The following is a 23,927-nucleotide window of genomic DNA, read 5'->3' as shown; positions in this document are numbered from 1 at the left end:
GTAAAAATAGAATAAACCTGCATGCCTCTTCACTTGCATAAAGCCCCTGAAACGCTGGTTGAGCTCAACCATTTCCAAAGAAAGTAAAAAACTTCAGCCCCTATCAATAATAGCTGGGGTACCTGACCCAGCTATATTATTTGTAGAACCAGCTTACATACAGACATGCTACTCAGTTGAGGTAATATATATCACACTTTACTGGGATCTACATTTTTATACAGTCAATCTATGCTATATGCTCCACTGTGGATAGGAAAAAAGCTGAGGAAGTGAATTGAGGCCTGTTTCCGTGCCTCTCAAATAGACTGCAAACAACATTTAGTAGCATACGCTTTGTCATATAATCAAATGTAAATGAAAATGTATAAACCGAATTTGACCTTTCCTCCACACACACTGGGCCTTAATGGTGTGTGAATCCTCACTAGTGTGACTGAGGTGAAAAGCAAACAGGTTGAGGAGGGGAAAGGACCTGAAACAGACAGGCGGGGAAAGACCATAATATTGGGGGTTTGTAGTGGAGCAGAAGGAAGGAGAGCATTGATAGTCACCATATGTGTGTAGCGCATAGACTGGGGGTCTACAGTGCATTACTCAACCCACAACATGAGCCAACTAAGAGATGTGCGTAATGTGGCCTGAGAGAGCTACCGTGTGAAAAGTGGGCAGCTGGGTGTGAGAGCCATGCCCTAATCTGTCACACTGTGTTTTGCGGCAGTAACATGGTAGCAGCAGCTGCATGGTTCACCTGTCCTGTACCGTACACTGCTCTACATCAACCCTGGCTCTCTCCTCTTTACCTGTCCTGTACCGTACACTGCTCTTCATCAACCCTGGCTCTCTCCTCTTCACCTGTCCTGTACCGTACACTGCTCTTCATCAACCCTGGCTCTCTCCTCTTCACCTGTCCTGTACCGTACACTGCTCTACATCAACCCTGGCTCTCTCCTCTTCACCTGTCCTGTACCGTACACTGCTCTTCATCAACCCTGGCTCTCTCCTCTTCACCTGTCCTGTACCGTACACTGCTCTTCATCAACCCTGGCTCTCTCCTCTTCACCTGTCCTGTACCGTACACTGCTCTACATCAACCCTGGCTCTCTCCTCTTCACCTGTCCTGTACCGTACACTGCTCTTCATCAACCCTGGCTCTCTCCTCTTCACCTGTCCTGTACCGTACACTGCTCTTCATCAACCCTGGCTCTCTCCTCTTTACCTGTCCTGTACCGTACACTGCTCTTCATCAACCCTGGCTCTCTCCTCTTTACCTGTCCTGTACCGTACACTGCTCTTCATCAACCCTGGCTCTCTCCTCTTCACCTGTCCTGTACCGTACACTGCTCTTCATCAACCCTGGCTCTCTCCTCTTCATAGGCCTGAACCTTTAACTTGTGTATAACTAAATGAATCTCACATAGAACACTTATCTTATGTGACAACATTTACAAGATACTAGTCCCACTGTTTTGCAGACATGTAGAATGATATGGGTTTCCATTTGTTTAAGTCCACAGTGATTTCAAAATGATATGCATGTGACCTCCATCAAACCCAGTCCCCAGGTTAACAGCAACAGTTATGTACTTGTAAAGTCTAATACAAAACAAAAACGCATGTTAATTAAACATGCTTTCTCACTGCACAGTAAGAATGTTGTCAGAAACCCTGGACAATCTAGCGAATAGAAAATTCAATTGTTTTCTCATACATTTCCTTGGTTAAGGGTAGATACTCACAGTACTTAAATCACTTAAGACTACTGTCACTCTGCCTCTCTAATGCCAATATTATGAATGCACCCACTCAGAGTCTATCAGCGAGCCACAGAGTACCCTGTGAGAGAGGAGAGAGAGCGGACCTGAGAAAAGCACAGGCTGGGGAAACCCCAGCAGAGAAGAGCAGGGTTGGGGAGCGGCCCGTGGGCATGGCCTCTCTCTCTGGCACCACTTCGTTAAGCACGCAACACTAATCCTGCCTGTGTCTTTATTACCCTCTCTTTGGAAGAGCAGGCTGGGGGTGGCTGGGGGTGGGGGGGTACTGCTGCAGGGACCAGTCATCAGCATTAGTGTTTGAAGATAGGCCATACTGCATGGCATTTTGGGATCTAATAGAGGCAGAGAGAGAGACTCACAGAAATATGTACTACAGAAAAGGGGATAGAAAGAGTGAGAGAGAGGGAGGGTGGTGGTGAGATAGGCAGTGTGTCACTTGAACCCCCCTCAAACGAGTTTGGGAGGGGGGTGGGGGGGGGCATAGTCTGAGGGCAGGGAGATTATTGCATCCAGAAATGGCTCTAGGGCAATTGTGTGTTTGAGTTGTTACATTTACACTCTAATCAAAACAGCACATTCATGAGCTGCTGACTCAATTTGCAACATTGTCTCTTGGTTGTAAACAACATATTCCCAACTGGATTTAAATGAATATATTTCAGAACATAAAAGCCTGGAAAATAATTGTTTATGTGAGTGATAAAATTGTATTCATTTAAACTTTTCCCTGTTTGACTTGATGATAACGAATATGTTGTTTATAACGTATGTTAGACAAAGGGAGTAAGTGACCTTTTGTTCTGGAAAGGAGTTTTCTTTAATAGTATCCATTGAACTGCACACAATAACACTGCCAATATCGAAGTTTTGAAATCCAAGTTCCCTGAAATCGAGGTTGCTTGTCGAAAGTTGAAGATACTGAGCTGGCGCCATCTTGTGTCTGTTGAATGGCCATCTGCTAACCTAGGTGTTCAACGTTCACTCACAGTCACCTCGATCCTCAGATTCATCCACACACTTGGCAGCATAAGGTAATATTGTTGAGATGATATCAAGATTATATGCTTGTCACTCATCACCTGCTCTCGTGGCTCACAATGCGTGAAACAGCCACAAGATAAAGCCTGGGCACAGATGGGCAGATAAAATGTCCCTAAATATTCATCCCATCTTCAACTGTAGTGCTACAATCCCTTCAGAACTGTCTCTTACTGAATGGGAGGAAAAACTCAACCAAGAGAATTTACCATAGAGTTGTTGATGTATGATCTGAATCACACCACCACAGTATGACTGAAATGTAGCAATTCAATGTGTTTTCAAAAATATTCTCAAATGTTTTAATCTCTCCCCACAGAACCAATTTGACTGTGACCATTTTGAGTAGTGGCACCTCTTTCCTGGGAATCTGAAGCAGGGTTTGCTGCTGTATATCTGAAGCGAGCAGGGAACTTGGATATAATAGGGAACGCATGTATATTCACATAGTAAAATTTAGTTTATTTCCATATTTACACCGTTTCGTATTCAGAGCAATGGTAACAGGATTACTTTTTGACAAACAGTAATTTGTGGAATTCCCTCATTTCTGTCTGTGGATTCCCTTTTTCTGAAAATGATTCTGCAGTGTAGAATCCCAGTGGTTGGGATGCAGACACCCATCAGGTTTGTGAGTAGACCTCTGTGGTGGGCCAGATAAAGCAGAGCAGAGGGAAGGCCTGGCATGGCCTGGCATGCAGGAGGCAGAACTCGCTGTGGAATAATAATAAGGTAGAGTTCACTGATCAACACTCAGTCTCCTGCTCCTCTCACAGACATAAACAAGAAGATCTCATCTGTGGCCCAATGAACAGAACACATACCAGAGAGAGAGAGAGAGAGAGAGAGAAATCTAAGAAGAAAATGTTTGGTAGTTCTGCCAACCGAGGATGAAAAGGCCTGACACTTGTTCATATCCCTTGTTAGTATTTGTTTCTTATCAGATTTGTGGCGTTCAATCTCATTTAAAGTAAGCTCTTTGTTGGAGGAACATAATGTTGGGTTTCTGTGGCCAAGTGTCAGTGGCCATTTGTGCTCCCATTTGAAATGATGGTATACTGTATCATCAGAGCATTCCTGATCCTGACACTCTTGAAGTACACAGACCACTAACTAGAAACACTTGTTCACACGATCTTACAGTACAAATTATTTTCACATTTCCCTTTTTGTTTATTTAAATGCTATGAATTGTTTAAGAAAATGAAAGCAGTACTTGAAGGACTCCTGCTTTGCACAATTATACTTAGTAAAAAAAACTCTAATAAAAAAAAGGCTTACTATAAGAAAGTTGTAAAACCTGAAAATATTTCAATTGTGGCTTTGCACAGATGGTTCAGAGACTGAATTTACATTGTTAGTGTTTCTGATATTAATCCACATTTGTGATACTAATCCACAGCTGTTCTGGACGACTGTGTGATCACACTCTCCGCAGCCGATGGGAGTAAGACCTTTAAACAGGTCAACATTCACAAGGCCGCAGGGCCAGATGGATTACCAGGACGTGTACTCCCAGCACTCACCTGTCTGAGTCTGTAATACCAACATGTTTCAAGCTGACCACCATAGTCCCTGTGCCCAAGAACACTAAGGTAACCTGCCTAAATGACTACCGACCCATAGCACTTACGTCTGTAGCCATGAAATCCTTTGAAAGGCTGGTCATCAACACCATTATCCCAGAAACCCTAGACCGACTCCAATTTGCATACCACACCAACAGATCCACAGATGATGCAATCTCTATTGTACTCCACACTGCCCTTTCATACCTGGACAAAAGGAACACCGATGTGAGAATGCTATTCATTGACTACAGCTCTGCGTTCAGCACCATTATGCCCACAAAGTTCATCACTAAGCTAAGGACTCTGGGACTAAACACCTTCTTCTGCAACTGGATCCTGGACTTCCTGATGGGCCGCTCCTATGTGGTAAGGGTAGGTAACAACACAATCCTCAAAACGGGGGCCCCTCAGGGGTGCATGCTCAGTCCCCTCCTGTACTCCCTATTCACTCATTACTGCACGGCCAGGCACGACTCCAACACCATCATTAAGTTTGCTGATGACACAACAGTGGTAGGCCTGATCACCGACAATGATGAGACAGCCTATAGGGAGGAGGTCAGAGACCTGACCGTGCTGTACAAGGACAACAACCTCTCCCTTAAAGTGATCAAGACAAAGGAGATGATTGTGGACTACAGGAATAAGAGGACCGAGCACACCCCCATTCTCATCGACGGGGCTATAGTGGAGCAGGTTGAGAGCTTCAAGTTCCTTGGTGTCCACATCACCAACAAACTAACATGGTCCAAGCACACCAAGACAGTCATGAAGAGGGCACGACAAAACCTATTCCCCCTCAGGAGACTGAAAAGATTTGGCACTGGTCCTCAGATCCTCAAAAGGTTTTACAGCTGCACCATCGAGAGCATCCTGACGGGTTGCATCTCTGCCTGTTATGGTAACTGCTCGGCCTCCGACCACAAGGCACTACAGAGGGTAGTGCGTACAGCCCAATACAACACCGGGGCCAAGCTTCCTGCCATCCAGGACCTCTATGCCAGGCGGTGTCAGAGGAAGGCCCTAAAAATTGTCAAAGACTCCAGCTACCCTAGTCATAGACTGTTGTCTCTGCTACCACACGGCAAGTGGTACCGGAGCGCCAAGTCTAGATCCACGAGGCTTCTAAACAGCTTCTACCCCCCAGACCCTCTATACCCCCCCTAGACCCTCGACCCTCAGTGGTGTGGGGGCTGTGCTTTGGCAAAGTGGGTGGGGTTATATCCTGCCTGTTTGGCCCTGTCTGGGGGTTTCATCGGATGGGGCCACAGTGTCTCCTGACCTGTTTCAGCCTCCAGTATTTATGCTGCAGTAGTTTATGTGTTGGGGGGCTAGGGTCAGTCTGTTACATCTGGAGTATTTCTCTTGTCTTACCCGGTGTCCTGTGTGGATTTAAATATGCTCTCTCTAATTCTCTCTTTCTCTCTTTCTTTCTTTCTCTCTCTCGGAGGACCTGAGCCCTAGGACCATGCCTCAGGACTACCTGGCATGATGACTCCTTGCTGTCCCCAGTCCACCTGGCCGTGCTGCTGCTCCAGTTTCAACTGTTCTGCCTGCGGCTATGGAACCCTGACCTGTTCACTGGACGGGCTACCTGTCCCAGACCTGCTGTCCCAGACCTGCTGGAACCCTGACCTGTTCACCGGACGTGCTACCTGTCCCAGACCTGCTGTCCCAGACCTGCTGTAACCCTGACCTGTTCACCGGACGTGCTACATGTCCCAGACCTGCTGTTTTCAACTCTCTGGAGACAGCAGGAGCGGTAGAGATACTCTCAAAGATCGGCTATGAAAAAGCCAACTGACACTTACTCTTGAGGTGCTGACTTGTTGCACCCTTGACAACTACTATGATTATTATTATTTGACCATGCTGGTCATTTATGAACATTTGAACATCTTGGCCATGTGCTGTTATAATCTCCACCCGGCACAGCCAGAAGAGGACTGGCCACCCCTCATAGCCTGGTTCCTCTCTAGGTTTCTTCCTAGGTTTTGGCCTTTCTAGGGAGTTTTTCCTAGCCACCGTGCTTCTACACCTGCATTGCTTGCTGTTTGGGGTTTTAGGCTGGGTTTCTGTACAGCACTTTGAGATATCAGCTGATGTAAGAAGGGCTATATAAATAAATTTGATTTGATTTGATATTGTTATTTACTGCTGCTCTTTAATTATTTGTTATTCTTATCTCTTACTTTTTTTTTGTATTTTCTTAAAACTGAATTGTTGGTTAAGGGATTGTAAGTATGCATTTCATTCGGCAAATAACATGCATGTGACAAATAACATTTGATTTGATTTGATTTGACATTCTTACCAGGTTACCTGGTTTGCAAATCACTCTAAAAGGCGTGTCCTTAGTGTGATCTTTAACATACTATGAGCTCTTTCTGTAAATAAATAAGTAAATGGATAAATAAATCAATGTTTTAGGCAAATTAGCTTTTATTCCACTGTGGGTCTAGCTAACTTGATCCCAGCTGCATATGTAGGTAATCACCACTGCCTTTTGGATTGGCTCACAGGCACGCAACAAACAAGCTGCCGCCAACACCCCCAAAGCTTTGTCTAATCTGCTGTTTCACTGGGCTCTTGTTCCTCACACAAATATGAAAGTGAATCTCTGCAGCAGAATGCACAGTGGCAGATTAAACTGGGAAGGGTGCCTGCACACTAATGCCCGAGACATTAAGTCTGGGATTTACACTGAAAGATAATTCCCAGGGGTGCCTTAAGAGATGTCTTCTTCTGCTGGAGAATGCAGAAGTGCTCAGACAGAGCTTCAAGAACGTTATGACCTTATTGACCCCTCATTTCACAAACATCAGGGATTTTTTTTTTTTTTTTAAACTAGTTTTCTTTCAGATCTTTTCATTTAAAAAAAATGTAACCTTCGTTTAACTAGGCAAGTCAGTTAAGAACAAATTATTGTTTACAATGACGGCCTAGGAACAATGGGTTAAAAACTTGTTAGGGATCGGCGTCCCGTCAACGGGACAGATATAAATCATGCAGCACCTTGTGTCACCATCGCAGATTTTAGAGAAACAACAAATGTCGGTACGTGTCTTAAATCGTCTGAAAGCTTAAATTCTTGTTAATATAACTGCACTGTCCAATGTACAGTAGCTAGTACTGCGAAAAAATGCCATGCTATTGTTTGAGGAGAGCTCCTAACAACAAAACACTTTTTTCACCGCGATAGGTTTGATAAATTCACCTCTGAAGGTGAAATGTGTACTTACATTGTGAAATCTTGCTCTGATTTTTCATCCAAAGGGTCACAGAGATAACATGAAGTGTCGTTTTGTTAGATAAAATCCTTTTTCCATATCCTAAAAAGGTCCATATAGCATGCACGATCGATTTTATATTTTCACTCGTTCAATTTGCAAAGAAAGGAATCTGTGAAAATCTAACCCTAAACGTTGTTTCAACGAGTCAAATCACATTCATATATATTCCTCAGAGATCCTAGAACATAACCAGACTTCACTATATCATTAGGGGTGAAGTATATCCTATAGGACACCAAATTTGGTCAGAGAGCGATGCCTTCATGGCACGCCGATGACGCGGGCGGCCATCACTTGAACGACTCTAACTTTGTCAAGTTTAATTTTTTTAATTTCACCTTTATTTAACCAGGTAGGCCAGTTGAGAACAAATTCTCATATCCAACTGCGACTTGGCCAAGATAAAGCAAAGCAGTGCGACACAAACAACAACACAGAGTTACACATGGAATAAACAAACGTAGAGTCAATAACACAATAGGAAAAATCTATATACAGTGTGTGCAAATGTAGTAAGATTAGGGAGGTAAGGCAATAAATAGGCCGCAGTGGCAAAGTAATAACAATTTAGCAAATAAACACTGGAGTGATAGATGTGCAGAAGATGAATGTGCAAGTAGACATACTGGGGTGCAAAGGAGCAAAAAATAAATAACAATATGGGGATGAGGTAGAAGGATGGGCTATTTACAGATGGGCTATGTACAGTTGCAATGATCTGTGAGCTGCTCTGACAGCTGATGCTTAAAGTTAGTGAGGGAGATATGAGTCTCCAGCTTCAGTGATTTTTGCAATTTGTTCCAGTCATTGGCAGCAGAGAACTGTAAGGAAAGACGGCCAAAGGAGGAATAGGCTTTGGGGGTGACCAGTGAAATATACCTGCTGGAGCGCGTGTTACGGGTGGGTGACCAGTGGTGACCAGTGAGCAGAGATAAGGCGGGGCTTTACCTAGCAAAGACTTATAGACGACCTGGAGCCAGTAGGTTTGGCAACGAATATGAAGCGAGGGCCAGCCAACGAGAGCATATGGGTCGCAGTGGTGTGTAGTATATGGGGCTTTGGTGACAAAACGGATGGCACTGTGATAGACTGCATCCAATTTGCTGAGTAGAGTGTTGGAAGCTATTTTGTAAATGACATCGCCAAAGTCAAGGATCGGTAGGATAATCAGTTTTACGAGGGTATGTACAAAAAAAATTAAATACAATTTTAAAAAAGAATGCATGAAATGAAATGAAATGTATGAAATGTATGCATTCACTACTGTAAGTCGCTCTGGATAAGAGCGTCTGCTAAATGACTAAAATGTAAAGTAAGTGTAAAGTTTACAGTCTAACCAGACACCTAGGTATTTGTAGTTGTCCACGTATTCTAAGTCAGAACCGTCCAGAGTAGTGATGCTGGACGGGCGGGCAGGTGTGGGCAGCAATCGGTTGAAGAGCATGCATTTAGTTTTACTTGTTTTTAAGAGCAGTTGGAGGCCACAGAAGGAGAGTTGTATGGCATTGAAGCTTGTCTGGAGGTTAGTTAACACAGTGTCAAAAGAAGGGCCAGAAGTATACAGAATGGTGTCGTCTGCGTAGAGGTGGATAAGAGAATCACCAGCAGCAAGAGCACCAATCAGGGTCAAACAAAGCTAGCTAGATAACCAATGAGCTGGGCTTTACGGGAGTATCCTGAAACCATGTATCTGTCGTAAAATGTAGCTACTAACCTTGTGCGACAGCATGCCTTTTCATTTTGGACCAAAATTATAAGAATATTCAGAGTTATGAAGATATGAAAACTGGTTGTTTTGCAAATGTTGAACTTATAATATGGCTACTAATACTGGAAAATCTAAATCAAAGTCCAAGTATACAGATTTGACGATATTCTTGCAGAAAAATATAATATGAATTCAAATGTCTGCTTCACGATTTGCCCAAATGTACCTGGGTGACTTCACACTAAATGTCATGTAGCTCGCTCATACTTCAAGTTGTCCGTCTGAAACTTTGCACATACACTACTGCCATCTTGTGGACAACCAGAGTTATGTCTGGAACAGGGAGCTTTCTGCTGCATTTCAAAAATGGTGGTAGAACAAAACGGTTGTTTTTGTCTTTGTATTTTCTTCTACCAGATCTATTGTGTTATATTCCCCTACATTCAATTCACATTTCTACAAACTTCAAAGTGTTTTCTTTCAAATGGTACCAGGAATATGCATATCCTTGCTTCAGGGCCTGAGCTACAGGCAGTTAAATTTGAGTATGTCATTTAGGCGAGAAAAAAAAAAGAAAGAAAAGGGGCCTTGTTCTGCGGCAGAACGACAGATTTTTATTGTCAGCTCGGGAGATTCGATCTAGCAACCTTTCCGTTACAGGCCCGCTAGGCTACCTGCCGCCTCGTTACTGTATAATAAACGTTGAAGTTTTGAATAATGTATTGAATAATATAAACCTCAAGCGCACATGTAAGATTATTATTATTTTTTTTTTTACATCTGTTAGGCAAACAAAGGCTCAAAAGTGAAGGCTTATTTTATAAACACCTCTATTTACAAAAGCTTTATTGACAATGAATGGGTCAATGCCTCCCCCTGGTGGATGTAATTGAACCTACCAGTGAAGAGTATGTTGCGTTTAAAAGTCAATGATGTTGCATATATTTAGATGAAAATGAATCATCGAATATATGCAATAGTGTGTTTGATTTTATCAAATTACTTCTGTGAAATTCTTTGATAAGTTCAACCATGCACGCGTTGTGTTTGTCCTTTCAAATATCCCGTAGCTGTAGTGTAGCCATGTGTGTTCCTGCAGAGAGCTCTGCTTCCTGACAAAATAAAAGTTCTCTGACAGATATTTGCTGTCTTGTTGTGACACTCACTCACCCACTCGCTCAAGAATGGCAGGGAAAAAGGCATTAGTAATCCTCTCTAAAGGTGCAGAGGAGATGGAAACTGTTATACCTGTGGACGTCATGCGTAGAGCTGGGGTTTGTACATTTATCGAGCTAAATTGGATGTTAGATTAGCTAGCTAGGTGGTGCAACATACACTGATCTCAATAGAGTATTGGCTAGCTGGCTCCATTTAGCTAGCTAGCAAGCTAAAAGCTGCACATTACAGGTAGTTAGTATTCTAGCGGCTATTTTATTTACCTAACTAGCCACAGTCAAGCTGCAGCCCAAGCTAATTTGACACATGCATGCAGATCTATGTCTTGCCATAGCTAGCTAGGTAGGTAGCTGGTTAGCTAGCTTGATGTTGATATAATTGTCGGGCTAGCTAGCTATTATAATCTAGCCTATTTACAGACAAGATTAACAACTCTGCAGTATGCGATCCGTATATATGGTTAATAAATTAGCTAATGCGTTGTCATGCTGTTAGGTAGTGTGTTGGCATATTCAACACATGTGAGTATAAAGCCACTGCAAATGTCAAAGGTGACTAGTGCAGAATTGGAAGCAGATTATATTTTTCTAATTAAAAGTCCCATACTCATATTTGAGTAGTGGGATTTTATGATTAATTTAAGAGGCAATGACTAATGACAGTCTATTGAAGTAATTGTGCTTTTTTTGTGTCCACATCCTGCAGATTGCTGTGACGTTGGCAGGATTGACAGGAAAAGACCCTGTGCAGTGCAGCAGAGACATCTACCTTGTTCCTGATTCCAGCCTGGAGGATGCCCGCAAGCAGGTCAGAGCCCTCTCTGCCTTCCTGCCTCCTTACCCTCCAATCACATTAGGCCACATAGCAGGCTGTTCTCTGACATCATAGAGTTTATAATGCACTTTAAAACATTCTTCATTAATGAATGTTCAAGATTGATGCATCTTAAATTGGTAATAAGAATTTGCTATCTGTGACCTTGTATCTTTTGATGTTTTTGGTTGCAGGGTCCGTATGATGTGATTCTTCTACCAGGGGGGGCTCTCGGTGCCCAGAACCTGTCAGAGGTAGGAATGCACTAAATGTTAAGCATTCATTGCCAGAACTTTTAGCTGCTGATTCATCTCTCCTGTGTGTCCCTGGCATTGCCAATATAACATTGCAGGTGCATACTGTAACATTTGTCCCTTGAATTGTTTTAGTTGTCTTGGGGGACAATTTACGATAGAAAACTATGAAGGTCCCATAATTTTCCTTCATTTAAAATATAATTTACTTTTTATGATCTTATGATGATTATTGTTTATTAAAAACAAGCAAAAATGTATGCAGTATGACACCATGATACTAATCCACATTTTAATACGGTTTTAGCCCTTATAACTACAAGTTCTGTGGCATTGTCCCACAATTCATTTCAATTCTGTTTTTTTTTGTCATGCTGAAAACATACTCATCTATGACATTTTTTCTAATGTCCACTGCATTTCATGGGAATTCTTATTCCCTCTAGCAGAGGAGCATTTACTGCAGTGTTATAACACACATTCTACATGATAAAGTAGAGTGCCTCATCTCTCTGTATGTGGCCCCCATGTTGTTTCTCTTGTAGTCCCCTGCTGTGAAAGAGGTGTTGAAGGACCAGGAGGGCAGGAAAGGGCTGATTGCTGCTATCTGTGCAGGTACTGTTCCTTCTGTGAGAACACACACATACATCTCTGGAGCTAACACTCCAGAATGCATCTGTGTCAATGACATCTGCTGGGGCAAGATTGCTTAGGTCATAATCTTGAGTTAAATCAGCCAGCAACTGGCAATTTCTGTCAACCAGTGAATGTAGTATAAGATTGGGACTTGGGGCTGTCACATTGCCTTGCCTTTCCATTATTACTGAGCAGGAAACCAATACAGAATAAGATTTTTCTATGATAGACTATTGTATTATACTTTTACACACATTGACCATTGAAGCTTAGGTTAACATTCACATATAATTGCCATTGACAAAGCCCACTACCCCTGAGACTTTCTACCCGTCTGCCCGCCTGTGCTGATGAAGGGCACTGGAAGGACGTTGTGAATGAGGACATGGGACCCATTTGGCAAAGTGGAGTGAAAGGCGTCCTAGAAAACGGCTGATGTCCCCACAGGAATATATAATGAACCTGCCAAACAGAGAATCAGCAGCAGTGTCACATTGTGCTCTGCTATTGTGAAAATAATGCTTTCTATTTCTAATGTGAACAGAGGCGTGAAAAGTGCTTGACTCAAATCCTCCACATATAGCACGTGTATAAATGCCATAGCCCCTCTTGTCTCCCATTTTATACTCCCTTCTGAAACATATCACTCGTTTGTCCAACACCATCCATTTATGCATTATTGTTATTATATGCCAGGAGTCATCAGAGAGAGGGGTGCACTACCTCCCTCTTTCTCAGCCCTGGCCTGTCTCTGGAGATGGTAGTTTTCCCAGTTTTCCCCCTTTCTATTTATTAACAGTCTGAGGATGAGCTCACAGCAGTGCTAGGACGTTGCCGATGCTAATGCAGCAGACATAAAGTCCATTTTGTTTTGTCTCTGGTTTTGCATTCCTCTAAATATGGCATGCAGTGGTAGATTGAAACCATATGTGGTTAGTTTTAGATCCTAGTTTCCGGTTTTACTAATGAGTCTGACTTTTAGTGGTGATGTCACCTCAAAGGAAAACAAAAAGTTGTCAATCTGCATGTGAAATTAAGATGTATAGATAGACTTCTCTGGGTTTTTGTGAATAAATAATTTGACCTTCGTTGTCCAATGCCATGTCGGTTTTCAACGTTTTGACTACAGATAGAACAGTGTTGGTCTAACTCTCCAGTCCCCTACTCACCTCAGGTCCCACGGCGCTGCTGGCACATGGTATTGCCTACGGCAGCACGGTCACCACCCACCCTGGTGCGAAGGACAAGATGATGACTGGAGGTAAAGTAAAACAGCCAGGCTACCACAGGGCTAAGGTTCAGGCTGATGAATCTCTACTACTGTACATAGCTTGGTCACAGACTAACACAGCCAATGTGGTTTTGTTGTTTGTTAGCGGGTTGTTACACACCAAATACATCCACAGGTAGGAAATATATCTGTATGATAACTCAGCAGGCTCAGTGTGACAGGAAATGCAGCTTATTCTTGCAGTACAATGAGCACAACCAAATTATCGGTACTACTGAACAATGACATAAGCCTGTGTGGTCTTTTGTGTCCAGCAGAGGGTGCTATAAATGATTTCCATACTTTATGGTAATCATTAATACAAGGTCTATGCAGTCTCGTAAACCAGATCCTAGGCCAGGGTTCCTCAACTGGCAGCCCATGGGGTGATTTTATTTGGCCCCCCAAATAAAGTGGTTAGACATAAAAGACTCTAAAAACACCAGCAAATCAGCTTCAAGTAATTTTACATTTTGGAAATCTGTTCCAAAGTATTCCCACGCATAATATATATGTGATTGTATACAAATGTAAGCCAGGTTTGAAATTATTATGTTTAGTTAAATATTATATCTGTTTGGGCTTCTTGCGGTCAATTTGCAGTCTACAAATTGTTTGTAATTATGTTCCAGCCCCCTGACCATCCGCTCAAGAAAATATCGCCCCGCGGCTGAATCTAGTTGATCCCTGCCCTAGGCTAAGGAGGATTTGGAAATTGTGGAAGGCAACGCGGATCCCTTGAGAGACTAGTCATTATGCACCAGCATTTGACCTGACTCAAACAGTGAACACAGTAACAGAAATACTTAAAAAATATATACTGCACAAATGCAAGTTAAGGTGGGCGTAGGAATTTTTGAAAAGATTAAAACAAAAATTAGTCATCTGATTTGAAGCAGTACTAAATGATCTGCATTTGCAAACTGTTGTGCATAACGATAGTGTCTCTCTCTCTACTCACCACTGTTCCTCTCCACTCCCTAGGCCACTACACGTATTCGGAGGCTCGGGTCCAGAAGGATTGCCATCTGATCACCAGCCGTGGGCCAGGAACCAGCTTTGAGTTTGCCCTGGCCATTGTAGAGGAGCTCATGGGGGCTGAGGTTGCTGCTACTGTCAAAGCACCCCTGGTTCTGAAAGACTGAGTGGTGTTGAGTGTCGCAAGCTGAAGCACTGCAAGCAGCATGATCAACTTCACCCCAACTACTCAGCACTGTTCATTATGATACACAGGCCAATCATTGTGATCAAAGAATAATGGTTGACAGGATAATGAATGATAGTAATAACATGGATTTTATTATTGTCTCCTTCTCTTTCCTTCACTGGGATATGTTGCCCAGTGAAGACTAGTAGTTTAGAATGTAGCCACAGCATGAAATAAAAATGACATTTGTGTTTCATCATCACACAGAGAAAATAATACAAAGGTTATGGATTAATAATCTTACTGAATCGACAATTATAACATTTAATTGGTAACGTTACAGTGCTGCTACTGGTAGTCTCGGTCTACGAGTAGTAGTCTTCAGCAGTATGTAGGTAGGCTAAACAGCAGATTTGAGAGCTTAAAATAAATATGATTTTAAGGACTGGTAAAAGGGATTGCGAAATCACTGGTGGGCGCGGGAAACCTAGCTGTTCAGTTGATTGACATTGAGTATGGCCAATGAAAATCTTTGCATGGTTGTGTCTTCACGTAAATAGCCAGTGAAAACGTCAAATAAACGGGCTTGGATCTGAAGCAGCGTGTGTTGGGGATGTCAACGCGGTAAAGACAAGGGGCTGTTGTTTCAGAACCAGACCAGAGGATTGTTGACTTGACAAGAAACATAGGTAGGTGCTAGCTAGCTACTGTATACGGTACCAAATGATGTTGTCTCTGAATGCTAATGGCGTGGCAATGTAGTCTGGTACTTCCAAGTTATTGTTCACTCACACAGCCTCAAGTTATATCAAGCAGATGAGTGGGTTAGCCGGCCGGTTTAGCGAGCTTGCTATTACACAGTGTATGGTGCCTAATTTACTAGCTAGCGAGTAGTCTACAATTATTAGTTGCTAACCGATGTGTAAATTTGAATTCATTGCTCATTACTTGTGATTTGACTGAGTGCATAGCTAGTACAATATGTGCCAGACCACGACAGTAAAATACCGGCGAAGGAGAGACCGCTATACATCATCATTGACAAAAACGCTGTTCATCATCGCTGCCTTTCTTAGTTTTGTGTGCATACGGTAATCGTAGCAAACTCGTGATTGATTATTCAAAGCAAATGTAAACTTCTTGACAGCTCATGAACCAGAGCCTTGTATGCCATTATTGGCTCTGTCATAAATCTGAACCTAAGTCTGCAGATTCACACATTCTGCAGATATTTTTTTCGTGTGATTAAACTAGCGCATTCTATTTGTGCCCAGAGGATAAGGTCATTCAATATGACTGCCACCAGAATAACTGTAGCCCAAGGAAAGGGTGCCTTATGTTGGTTTAACCTAAATGTAGGTAATTTCTATATTTAGCTATTAATTAACACCCATCTTGGGAAAAGGAGTGTCCTAGCAGTCGCTACTAACATTATTTGTTGAAAACAACATTCCTTCAGTCAGAGAAGCCTGTATTGGATTTACCATGCATATAAATGCAATTTCTTGTTTAGACCTGGTTGATCAGACACCATATCTTCATGGACTGCAGCTGTGCATCCTAACAAGTGGAATCTCAACTTCATTGTAGACACACAAACCAATTTCAATGCCACCTTATGGCAACCGGCTTTACCATTATGTTTTACCCAAGCCAGTTTGCTACCTTCACACATAAAATGTTCATGATATTGACGGTCGGTTAGTACTGTTATTGACTGCTTATGACAACTGACATTACACTGTTATGACACAAACATGTATCAGCTATTATGATGGAGGGTTGAAGGAAAATGTATGGAATATCAAAGTTGTCGTGTGAGACATAGCATTGCTGTACTGTACCTAGATAATAGTAATAGATGACCCTTTTGAACTACTGTATTCACACCATTTGCTTACTATAAAGTTGATCCTTAATACTTTTTACACTTCTGCTTTTGTGCTCTTTTAATACTCATAGGAGATGTGTGATGATTATAAAACTCCTATTTTTAACTCAAGTTAACTTTGATACAGTATGCTTTGTGATGTTTGTTCCTGTTTTGAGAGTTGAAAGGAAAACAGAATGCATCATTAAAAATAAGTGTTAATTGTTCTCAAACGGCAAATAGTTTGTAGCTGACTTGCATCTACACTCTTTTGTGGTAGCCTCTGCAACAGACTGATTCAATGGGAAACCACTATAGATTCCAGTGTCAGATAAGCATCTACAGTATAAGCAGAGCAGTCAGGAGTCATCCAAATGAAAGGGGAGCTTAAGCATTTTCCTCTTACAATACATAACATAGACCTAAAGAAAGTCTTTGTCGTGTTGGAAGGTGAACCTTTGCACCAGTCTGATGTCTGAGTGCTCTGGAGCAGGTTCTCATCAAGGATCTCTCTGTACTTTGCTCTGGTAGTCTTTCCCTCGTTCCTAACTAGTCTCCCAGTCCCTGCCGCTGAAAATATCCCCACAGCATGATGCTTCCACCACCATGCTTCCCCATAGGGATGGTGCCAGGTTTCCTCCAGATGTGATGCTTGGCATTCAGGCCAAAGAGTTCAATCTTTGTTTCATCAGACCAGAGAATCTTGTTTCTCATGGTTTGAGAGTCTTTAGATGCCTTTTGGCAAACTCCAAGCGGGCTGTCATGTGCCTTTTTCTGAGGATGCTTCCATCTGGCCACTCTACCATAGCGGCCTGATTGGAGGAATACTGCAAAGACGGTTGTCCATCCACAAGGTTCTCCCACCTCCACAGAGGAACTCTGGAGCTCTGTCATAGTGACCAATGGGTTCTTGGTCACCTCCCTGACCAACGCCCTTCTCCCCCCAATTGCTCAGTCTTGGTGGTCCAAAACTTCTTCCATTTAAGAATGATGGAGGCCACTGTGTTCTTGGGGACTTTCAATGCTGCAGACATTTTTTGGTACCCTTTCACAGATCTGTGCCTCGACACAATCCTGTCTCGGAGCTCTATGGACAATTCCTTCGACCTCATGGCTTGGTTTTTGCTCTGACATGCACTGTCAACTGTGGGACCTTATATAGACAGGTGTGTCCCTAGTGGCGCAGCGGTTTAAGGCACTGCATCTCAGTGCAAGAGGTGTCACTGCAGTCCCTGGTTCGAATCCAGGCTGCATCACATCCGGCCGTGATTTGGAGTACCATAGGGCTGTGCACAATTGACCTGGGGTAGGCCGTCATTGTAAATAAGAATTTGTTTTTAACTGACTTCCCTAGTTAAATAAAGGTTTCATGTGTCCCTTTCCAAATCATGTCCAATCAATTGATTTTACCACAGGTGGACTCCAATCAAGTTGTAGAAACATCTCAAGGATGATCAATGGAAACAGGATGCAATTGAGCTCAATTTCAAGTATCATAGCAAAGGGCTGAATACTTATGTAAATGTGATATTTCTAAAAACATGTTTTTTGTGCTTTGTCATTATGGGGTATTGTGTGTAGATTGATGAGGAAAATAAACAATTTAATTAATTTTAGAATAAGGCTCTAACGTAACAAAATGTGGGAAAAGTCAAGGGGTCTGAATACTTTCAGAATGCACTGTACATAAATGTATATGTTATTCAAGCTCATGCTAAAATTAAAAAGCAGTGAAACATCTGAATTGATGCCAGGATAAGGCTTCAAACATCATCAGAGGGTACCCTCTGGCACAGTCTTATTCATGTCACTATGTTGTCATCTTCCAGTTGGATAGCTTATTTATGACATGTTACATGTTTTTGCTGTTGGACATGCATGGTAGCATGTATTATTCTGCTTGAGCAGCTGTACAGTAGAGAGCTGGAGGCCTGTATGCCTTCCTATTTCTGGACTGGGTGGGGGAGGGCCAGGGTGAAGAGACATTGGTTAAATGATGCAATTATAGAAATCTGTGAATCACCTGATTAGACCCACCTATAGAGAAATGAAGAGGTTATTCTTGCTTTTTCAGGTAGGCCATTTGCACCAGATACGCTACACAAGAGATGGTCACATGCAGAAGATCAACATCTCAATGCGACATGAAGCGTTGAGATGTTGTTTAACTTCCATGTAGGCACTAAACATCAGTAAACAAACTGACACAGTTTTGACTGTGGTGCACATCAGAGTTCACTGCCTGGCATACCATTGAAAATGGGCTTATTGAAGAAAGCAGAGCACCAGTTGAGTTGACATTGGCCTACCACTTCACCCACGACTGCACAGTATGACACTCAGGCTTTGTTTTTGGTTGTGTACAATATTTGACACAAACTTATCCCTGATAGGCTAATTAGAATAGACTTTGAAGCCCTTGATTGGGAAGGAACATTGTTGGGAACATTGTTTGGAGGGCTCTTTGAGTTGTGGTGTCTCCAGAGCAGGATGATCAAGTACTTATTTCTGGAGATGTTATGACAAGGTAATTGAAGCGATTCATTAGATTTCGATCTAGAACATTTCTAATTGCAGGGGTTAATGAGAATGGCTGAACTCTATCAGTGGGTATGGCACTCATCACTATATCAATTATTAGGCTGTCTGCTGTGCGCCTGTGATAATGTAATTAGGATTTGCATAAGCAAAATATACCAAGCCACACATTTATAACTGGAATTCTATCATAATGAATTGTAAAATGGCTGCCATGTTTGCCGTTACAGCTCAAATACTCAAGGGCCGCCCACAGTAGCAGGCTAATATGTATGAGGCTATAAATGTGTTAGTGCTGAGCGATTAACCACCATTTTTTTTTGGGGGGGGGGGAATCAAGTCAAGAACTATGTGGGATGCTAAGCTGAAGGGAGTTGTTGTTTGCATTAAGAAAATATTCAACCTAGTTTGGTGCAGGAACGTGGTAATTAACTGGAATGACCATAAGCCATTGCCCCAGTTTTTTTCAGTCTCAATAGACTGAGAGGAAGAGGCAATCTGTCCAAAATAAGCATAATGGGTTTCAATGGGCTTATTTTGGACCTAAGCTTGTCGCTTGCCTTCCAGCCTTTGGGACAACGACTCCCATTGTTAGGGCATAGACATGAACATCTCGTCATTATATACAGATCATGTTAGGTTAGATACATACAGACCGCATAAACCGCATGAGAAAGGAATGTACACAAAGAGGGGGCCAGAGACAGCTTGTGGGGGATATTTTCAGCGGCAGGGACTGGGAGACTAGTTAGGATCAAGGGAAAGACGACCAGAGCAACGTACAGAGAGATCCTTGATGAAAACCTACTCCAGAGCACTCAGACATCAGACTGGTGTGAAGGTTCACCTTCCAACACGACGAAGACTTTCTTTAGGCCTATGTTATGTATTGTAAGAGGAAAATGCTTAAGCTCCCCTTTCATTTGGATGACTCCTGACTGCTCTGCTTATACTGTAGATGCTTATCTGACACTGGAATCTATAGTGGTTTCCCATTGAATCAGTCTGTTGCAGAGGCTACCACAAAAGAGTGTAGATGCAAGTCAGCTACAAACTATTTGCCGTTTGAGAACAATTAACACTTATTTTTAATCATGCATTCTGTTTTCCTTTCAACTTTCAAAACAGGAACAGCTTGTGAAAGTATACCTTATCTTTTTTTGAAGAACTAGTTAAATGATTTCGTCAGACAGCTCTGCAGCATACTTTTTTATTGAACCTTCATTTAACTTGGCAAGTCGGTTAAGAACAAATTCTTATTTTCAATGACAGCCTAGGAACAGTGGGTGAAAACTGATAACAGAAAAATGAAAACTGATAACGTAATCAAATAAAAACAAAGTAATTTACACTATTTAAATATTGTATTATTTCATAGTAATTTCCTATTTTACTATAGATGTCTCCCCAATGTGAACCTGGCGGAGACAATGGAATATTTTCAATGTTTTGGCAATTACATTTTCAATATTTTTGGCTTTGGAATATCCATTAAAACTAGAGGTCGACCGATTATGATTTTTCAACACCGATACCGATTATTGGAGGACCAAAAGGCCGACACCGATTAATCGGCCGATTATTAATATGTTTTTTTTTAAATATATATATATATATATATACACACACACAGCTCTAAAGTGACAACGATACTGAAGAGTCTGCTTAGGAGACAAATACTCTCAACTGTTTGAATAATAAAAATAGAGTTTAAGTTACCTGTGATGAATGCTGAAAACAAAAACAAATTTCTATATGCAGGAAATCCTATTTTAATAATGGGCATGGTAAGAATTGACTACCAAAGTGCGAGTCATAATTCCCATGACACCTTCTAGCAAAATCTGAAAAGCGGTTCCTTCATTTATTCCATAGAATATTTTTAGATTAACTTAAAATAAGGTCTGTGTTTGGTTTAGGCTTACACCACCTTGCCAATTTTATAACTGTGTAGATATCCATAGGCTATAACTCTGATCAATATAAGCGAAGGTAATTTTTTTTGTAGAGTGGATTTATGAAAATATGTTGACAAACGTTACCTAGTGAGATTTACACGGGTATGAAAACGCTGAGGCGGTTTAAGCACAAAACACAGACCTTATTTGAAGTAGATCAAGACATTCTCTATGGAAGACATGAACGTTAAAATAACGAAGGAACCCCTTTCAAGTTCAGCCGCAAGTTATTACAGGAATTATGACGTGTCGACTATTTCTCTCTAAACCATATACCTTTGACTATTACGAGCCTGCTGCTGCCTACCACCGCTCAGTCAGACTGCTCTATCAAATATCAAATCATAGACTTAACTATAATATAATAAACCTTAGGTCATTAATATGGTCAAATCTGGAGACTATCATCTCGAAAACATTATTCTTTCAGTGACATACGGAACCGTTCCGTATTTTATCTAACGGGTGGCATCCATAAGTCTAAATATTCCTGTTACATCGCACAACCTACAATGTTATTTCATAGTTCCGTAAAATTCTGGCAAATTAGTTTGCAACGAGCCAGATTCTGTATACCCTGATTCTGCATGCAACGAACGCAAGAGAACTGACACAATTTCACCTGGTTAATATTGCCTGATAACCTGGATTTCTTTTAGCTAAATATGCAGGTTTAAAAATATATACTTCTGTGTATTGATTTTAAGAAAGGCATTGATGTTTATGGTTAGGTACAGTCGTGCAACGATTGTGCTTTTTTTTCGCAAATGCGCTTTTGTTAAATCATCCCCGTTTGGCGAAGTCTGCTGTCTTTGTTAGGAAGAAATAGTCTTTACAGTTCGCAACAAGCCAGGTGGCCCAAACTGCTGCATATACCCTGACTCTGTTTGCAAGAGAAGTGACACATTTTCCCTAGTTAAAAGAAATTCATGTTAGCAGGCAATATTAACTAAATATGCAGGTTTAAAAATATATACTTGTGTATTGATTTTAAGAAAGACATTGATGTTTATGGTTAGGTACACGTCGGAGCAAAGACAGTCCTTTTTCGCGAATGCGCACCACATCGATTATATGCAAAGCAGGACAGGCTAGATAAACTAGTAATATCATCAACCATGTGTAGTTAACTAGTGTTTTTGATTGATTGTTTTTTTATAAGATAAGTTTAATGCTAGCTAGCAACTTACCTTGGCAACGTAAAGCAGGTGGTTAGAGCGTTGGGCTAGTTAACGTAAGGTTGCATCCCCAAGCGCACAAGGTAAAAATCTGTCGTTCTGCCCCTGAACAAGGCAGTTAACCCACCGTTCCTAGGCCGTCATTGAAAATAAGAATGTGTTCTTTAACTGACTTGCCTAGTTAAATAAAGGTAAAAAAAATTATATAATAATACATTTTAAAAAAATCGGCAAATTGGTGGCCAAAAATACAGATTACCGATTGTTATGAAAACCTGAAATCGGCCCTAATTAATCGGCCATTCCGATTAATCGGTCGACCTCTAATTAAAACACTTTAAAATCATTGTAATCGAAAACCGTGAATTATTTTTTAATAATCAAACTGACCCAACCTCATAAAGCACTCATCGCTCAGCACTAAAATGTGTCTTCCCCAAACAATATTTCCCAGCATTTAAAATGTTCACTTCACGCTACCCCTCTACACCAACAAAGTATTGGAGTTGTAGGCCTAGCTAGTTGCATAGTCACCTCTTTCTTATGTATTCCAGGAGAGACTGGTCACTTCAGTCCAGTGAGGACTGAATCATTGCATTCCATACTATGTTATGGGCTTAGTGAGGCTTGAAAGGCTCTGTGTAAGTTCTAGACTAATGCCTCAGCCTGTTATTTGTTTGCGTAATACCTGTTGTTTGTACAGTGTGTAGTAATCCCCAATGAGAGTTGGCTAAGACTTATTGGCTTCTGTGGCTGTCTCACGAGAAGGCTTGGGCCGTGTATCGTACATTGTCTTCAGAAAGTATCTATACCCCTTGACTTTTTCCACGTTTTTTGTTACAGGCTGAATTTAAAATGTATTAAATTGAGATTTTGTGTCACTGGCCTACACACAATACACCATAATGTTAAAGTGGAATTATGTTTTTTACAAATGAATTAAAAGTGAAAAGCTGTAATGTCTTGAGTCAATACGTATTCAACCCTTTGTTATGGCTAGCCTAGTAACTTCAGGAGTAAAAATTAGCTTAACAAGTCACATAAGTTGCATGGACTCACTCTGTGTGCAATAATAGTGTTTAAGGACCCTCAGTCGAGCAGTGAAGTTCAAAAACAGATTCAACCAGAAAGAACAGGGAGATTTTCCAATGCCTCTCAAAGAAGGGCACCTATTGGTAGATTGGATAAAAAAAAAAAAAATGCATGTTGAAGTTATTAATTACACTTTGGATGGTGTATCAATACACCCAGTCACTACAAAGATACAGGCGTCCTTCCTAACTCAGTGGACAGAGAGGAAGGAAACCGCTCAGGGATTTCTATGGTGACTTTAAAACAGTTACAGAGTTTAGTGGCTGTGATAGGAGAACTGAAGATGGACCAACATCATTGTAGTTTCTCCACAATAGTAACCTAAATCACAGAGTGAAAAGAAGGAAGCCTGTACAAAATATAAATATTCCAAAACATGCATCCTGTTTGCAATAAGGCACTAAAGTAAAACTGCAAAAGAAATGTCTCAAAGAAATTAACTTTATGTCCTTATGTTTGGGGTCATCATACAACACATCACTGAGTCCCACTCTTCATATTTTCAAGCCTGGTGGTGGCTGCGTCATGTTATGGACATAGGTTCCCTCCAAACTGCATGCGTGCGTGCAGCTCCCTAGGCCTGCAGCGCAGAATAAATATCACACGGCGA

At 41.6% G+C, this 23,927-nt stretch overlaps 2 protein-coding genes across 3 annotated transcripts in view; both read left to right on the top strand.

Annotated features, from left to right (window-relative positions):
• The first annotated feature begins 10,610 nt into the window (after positions 1-10,610).
• On the top strand, positions 10,611-15,135 carry dj-1 (protein). Its single transcript, NM_001123523.1, is given in 6 exon segments — positions 10,611-10,659; positions 11,267-11,368; positions 11,569-11,628; positions 12,174-12,243; positions 13,439-13,525; positions 14,519-15,135. Coding segments are annotated over 6 exon segments (522 nt in total). The 5' UTR covers positions 10,611-10,617; the 3' UTR covers positions 14,680-15,135.
• Positions 15,136-15,268: 133 nt separating this feature from the next.
• LOC106582955 (voltage-gated potassium channel subunit beta-2) overlaps positions 15,269-23,927 on the top strand; it is a 190,470-nt gene continuing 181,811 nt past the window's right edge. The window contains exon 1 of one of the 2 annotated variants that reach the window (XM_045705366.2): positions 15,269-15,370. The gene's annotated coding sequence lies outside the window, so the exon portion shown is untranslated. The remainder of the gene's footprint in view (positions 15,371-23,927) is intronic. The other variant, XM_045705367.2, reaches the window with a different exon arrangement.

The sequence above is a fragment of the Salmo salar genome, chromosome 22 (genome assembly GCF_965601325.2).
Source record: "Salmo salar chromosome 22, fSalSal1, whole genome shotgun sequence".
Lineage (NCBI taxonomy): Eukaryota > Metazoa > Chordata > Actinopteri > Salmoniformes > Salmonidae > Salmo > Salmo salar.
Note: the sequence above shows the minus strand (reverse complement) of the source record. Positions and strands in the feature narration are given on the sequence as shown.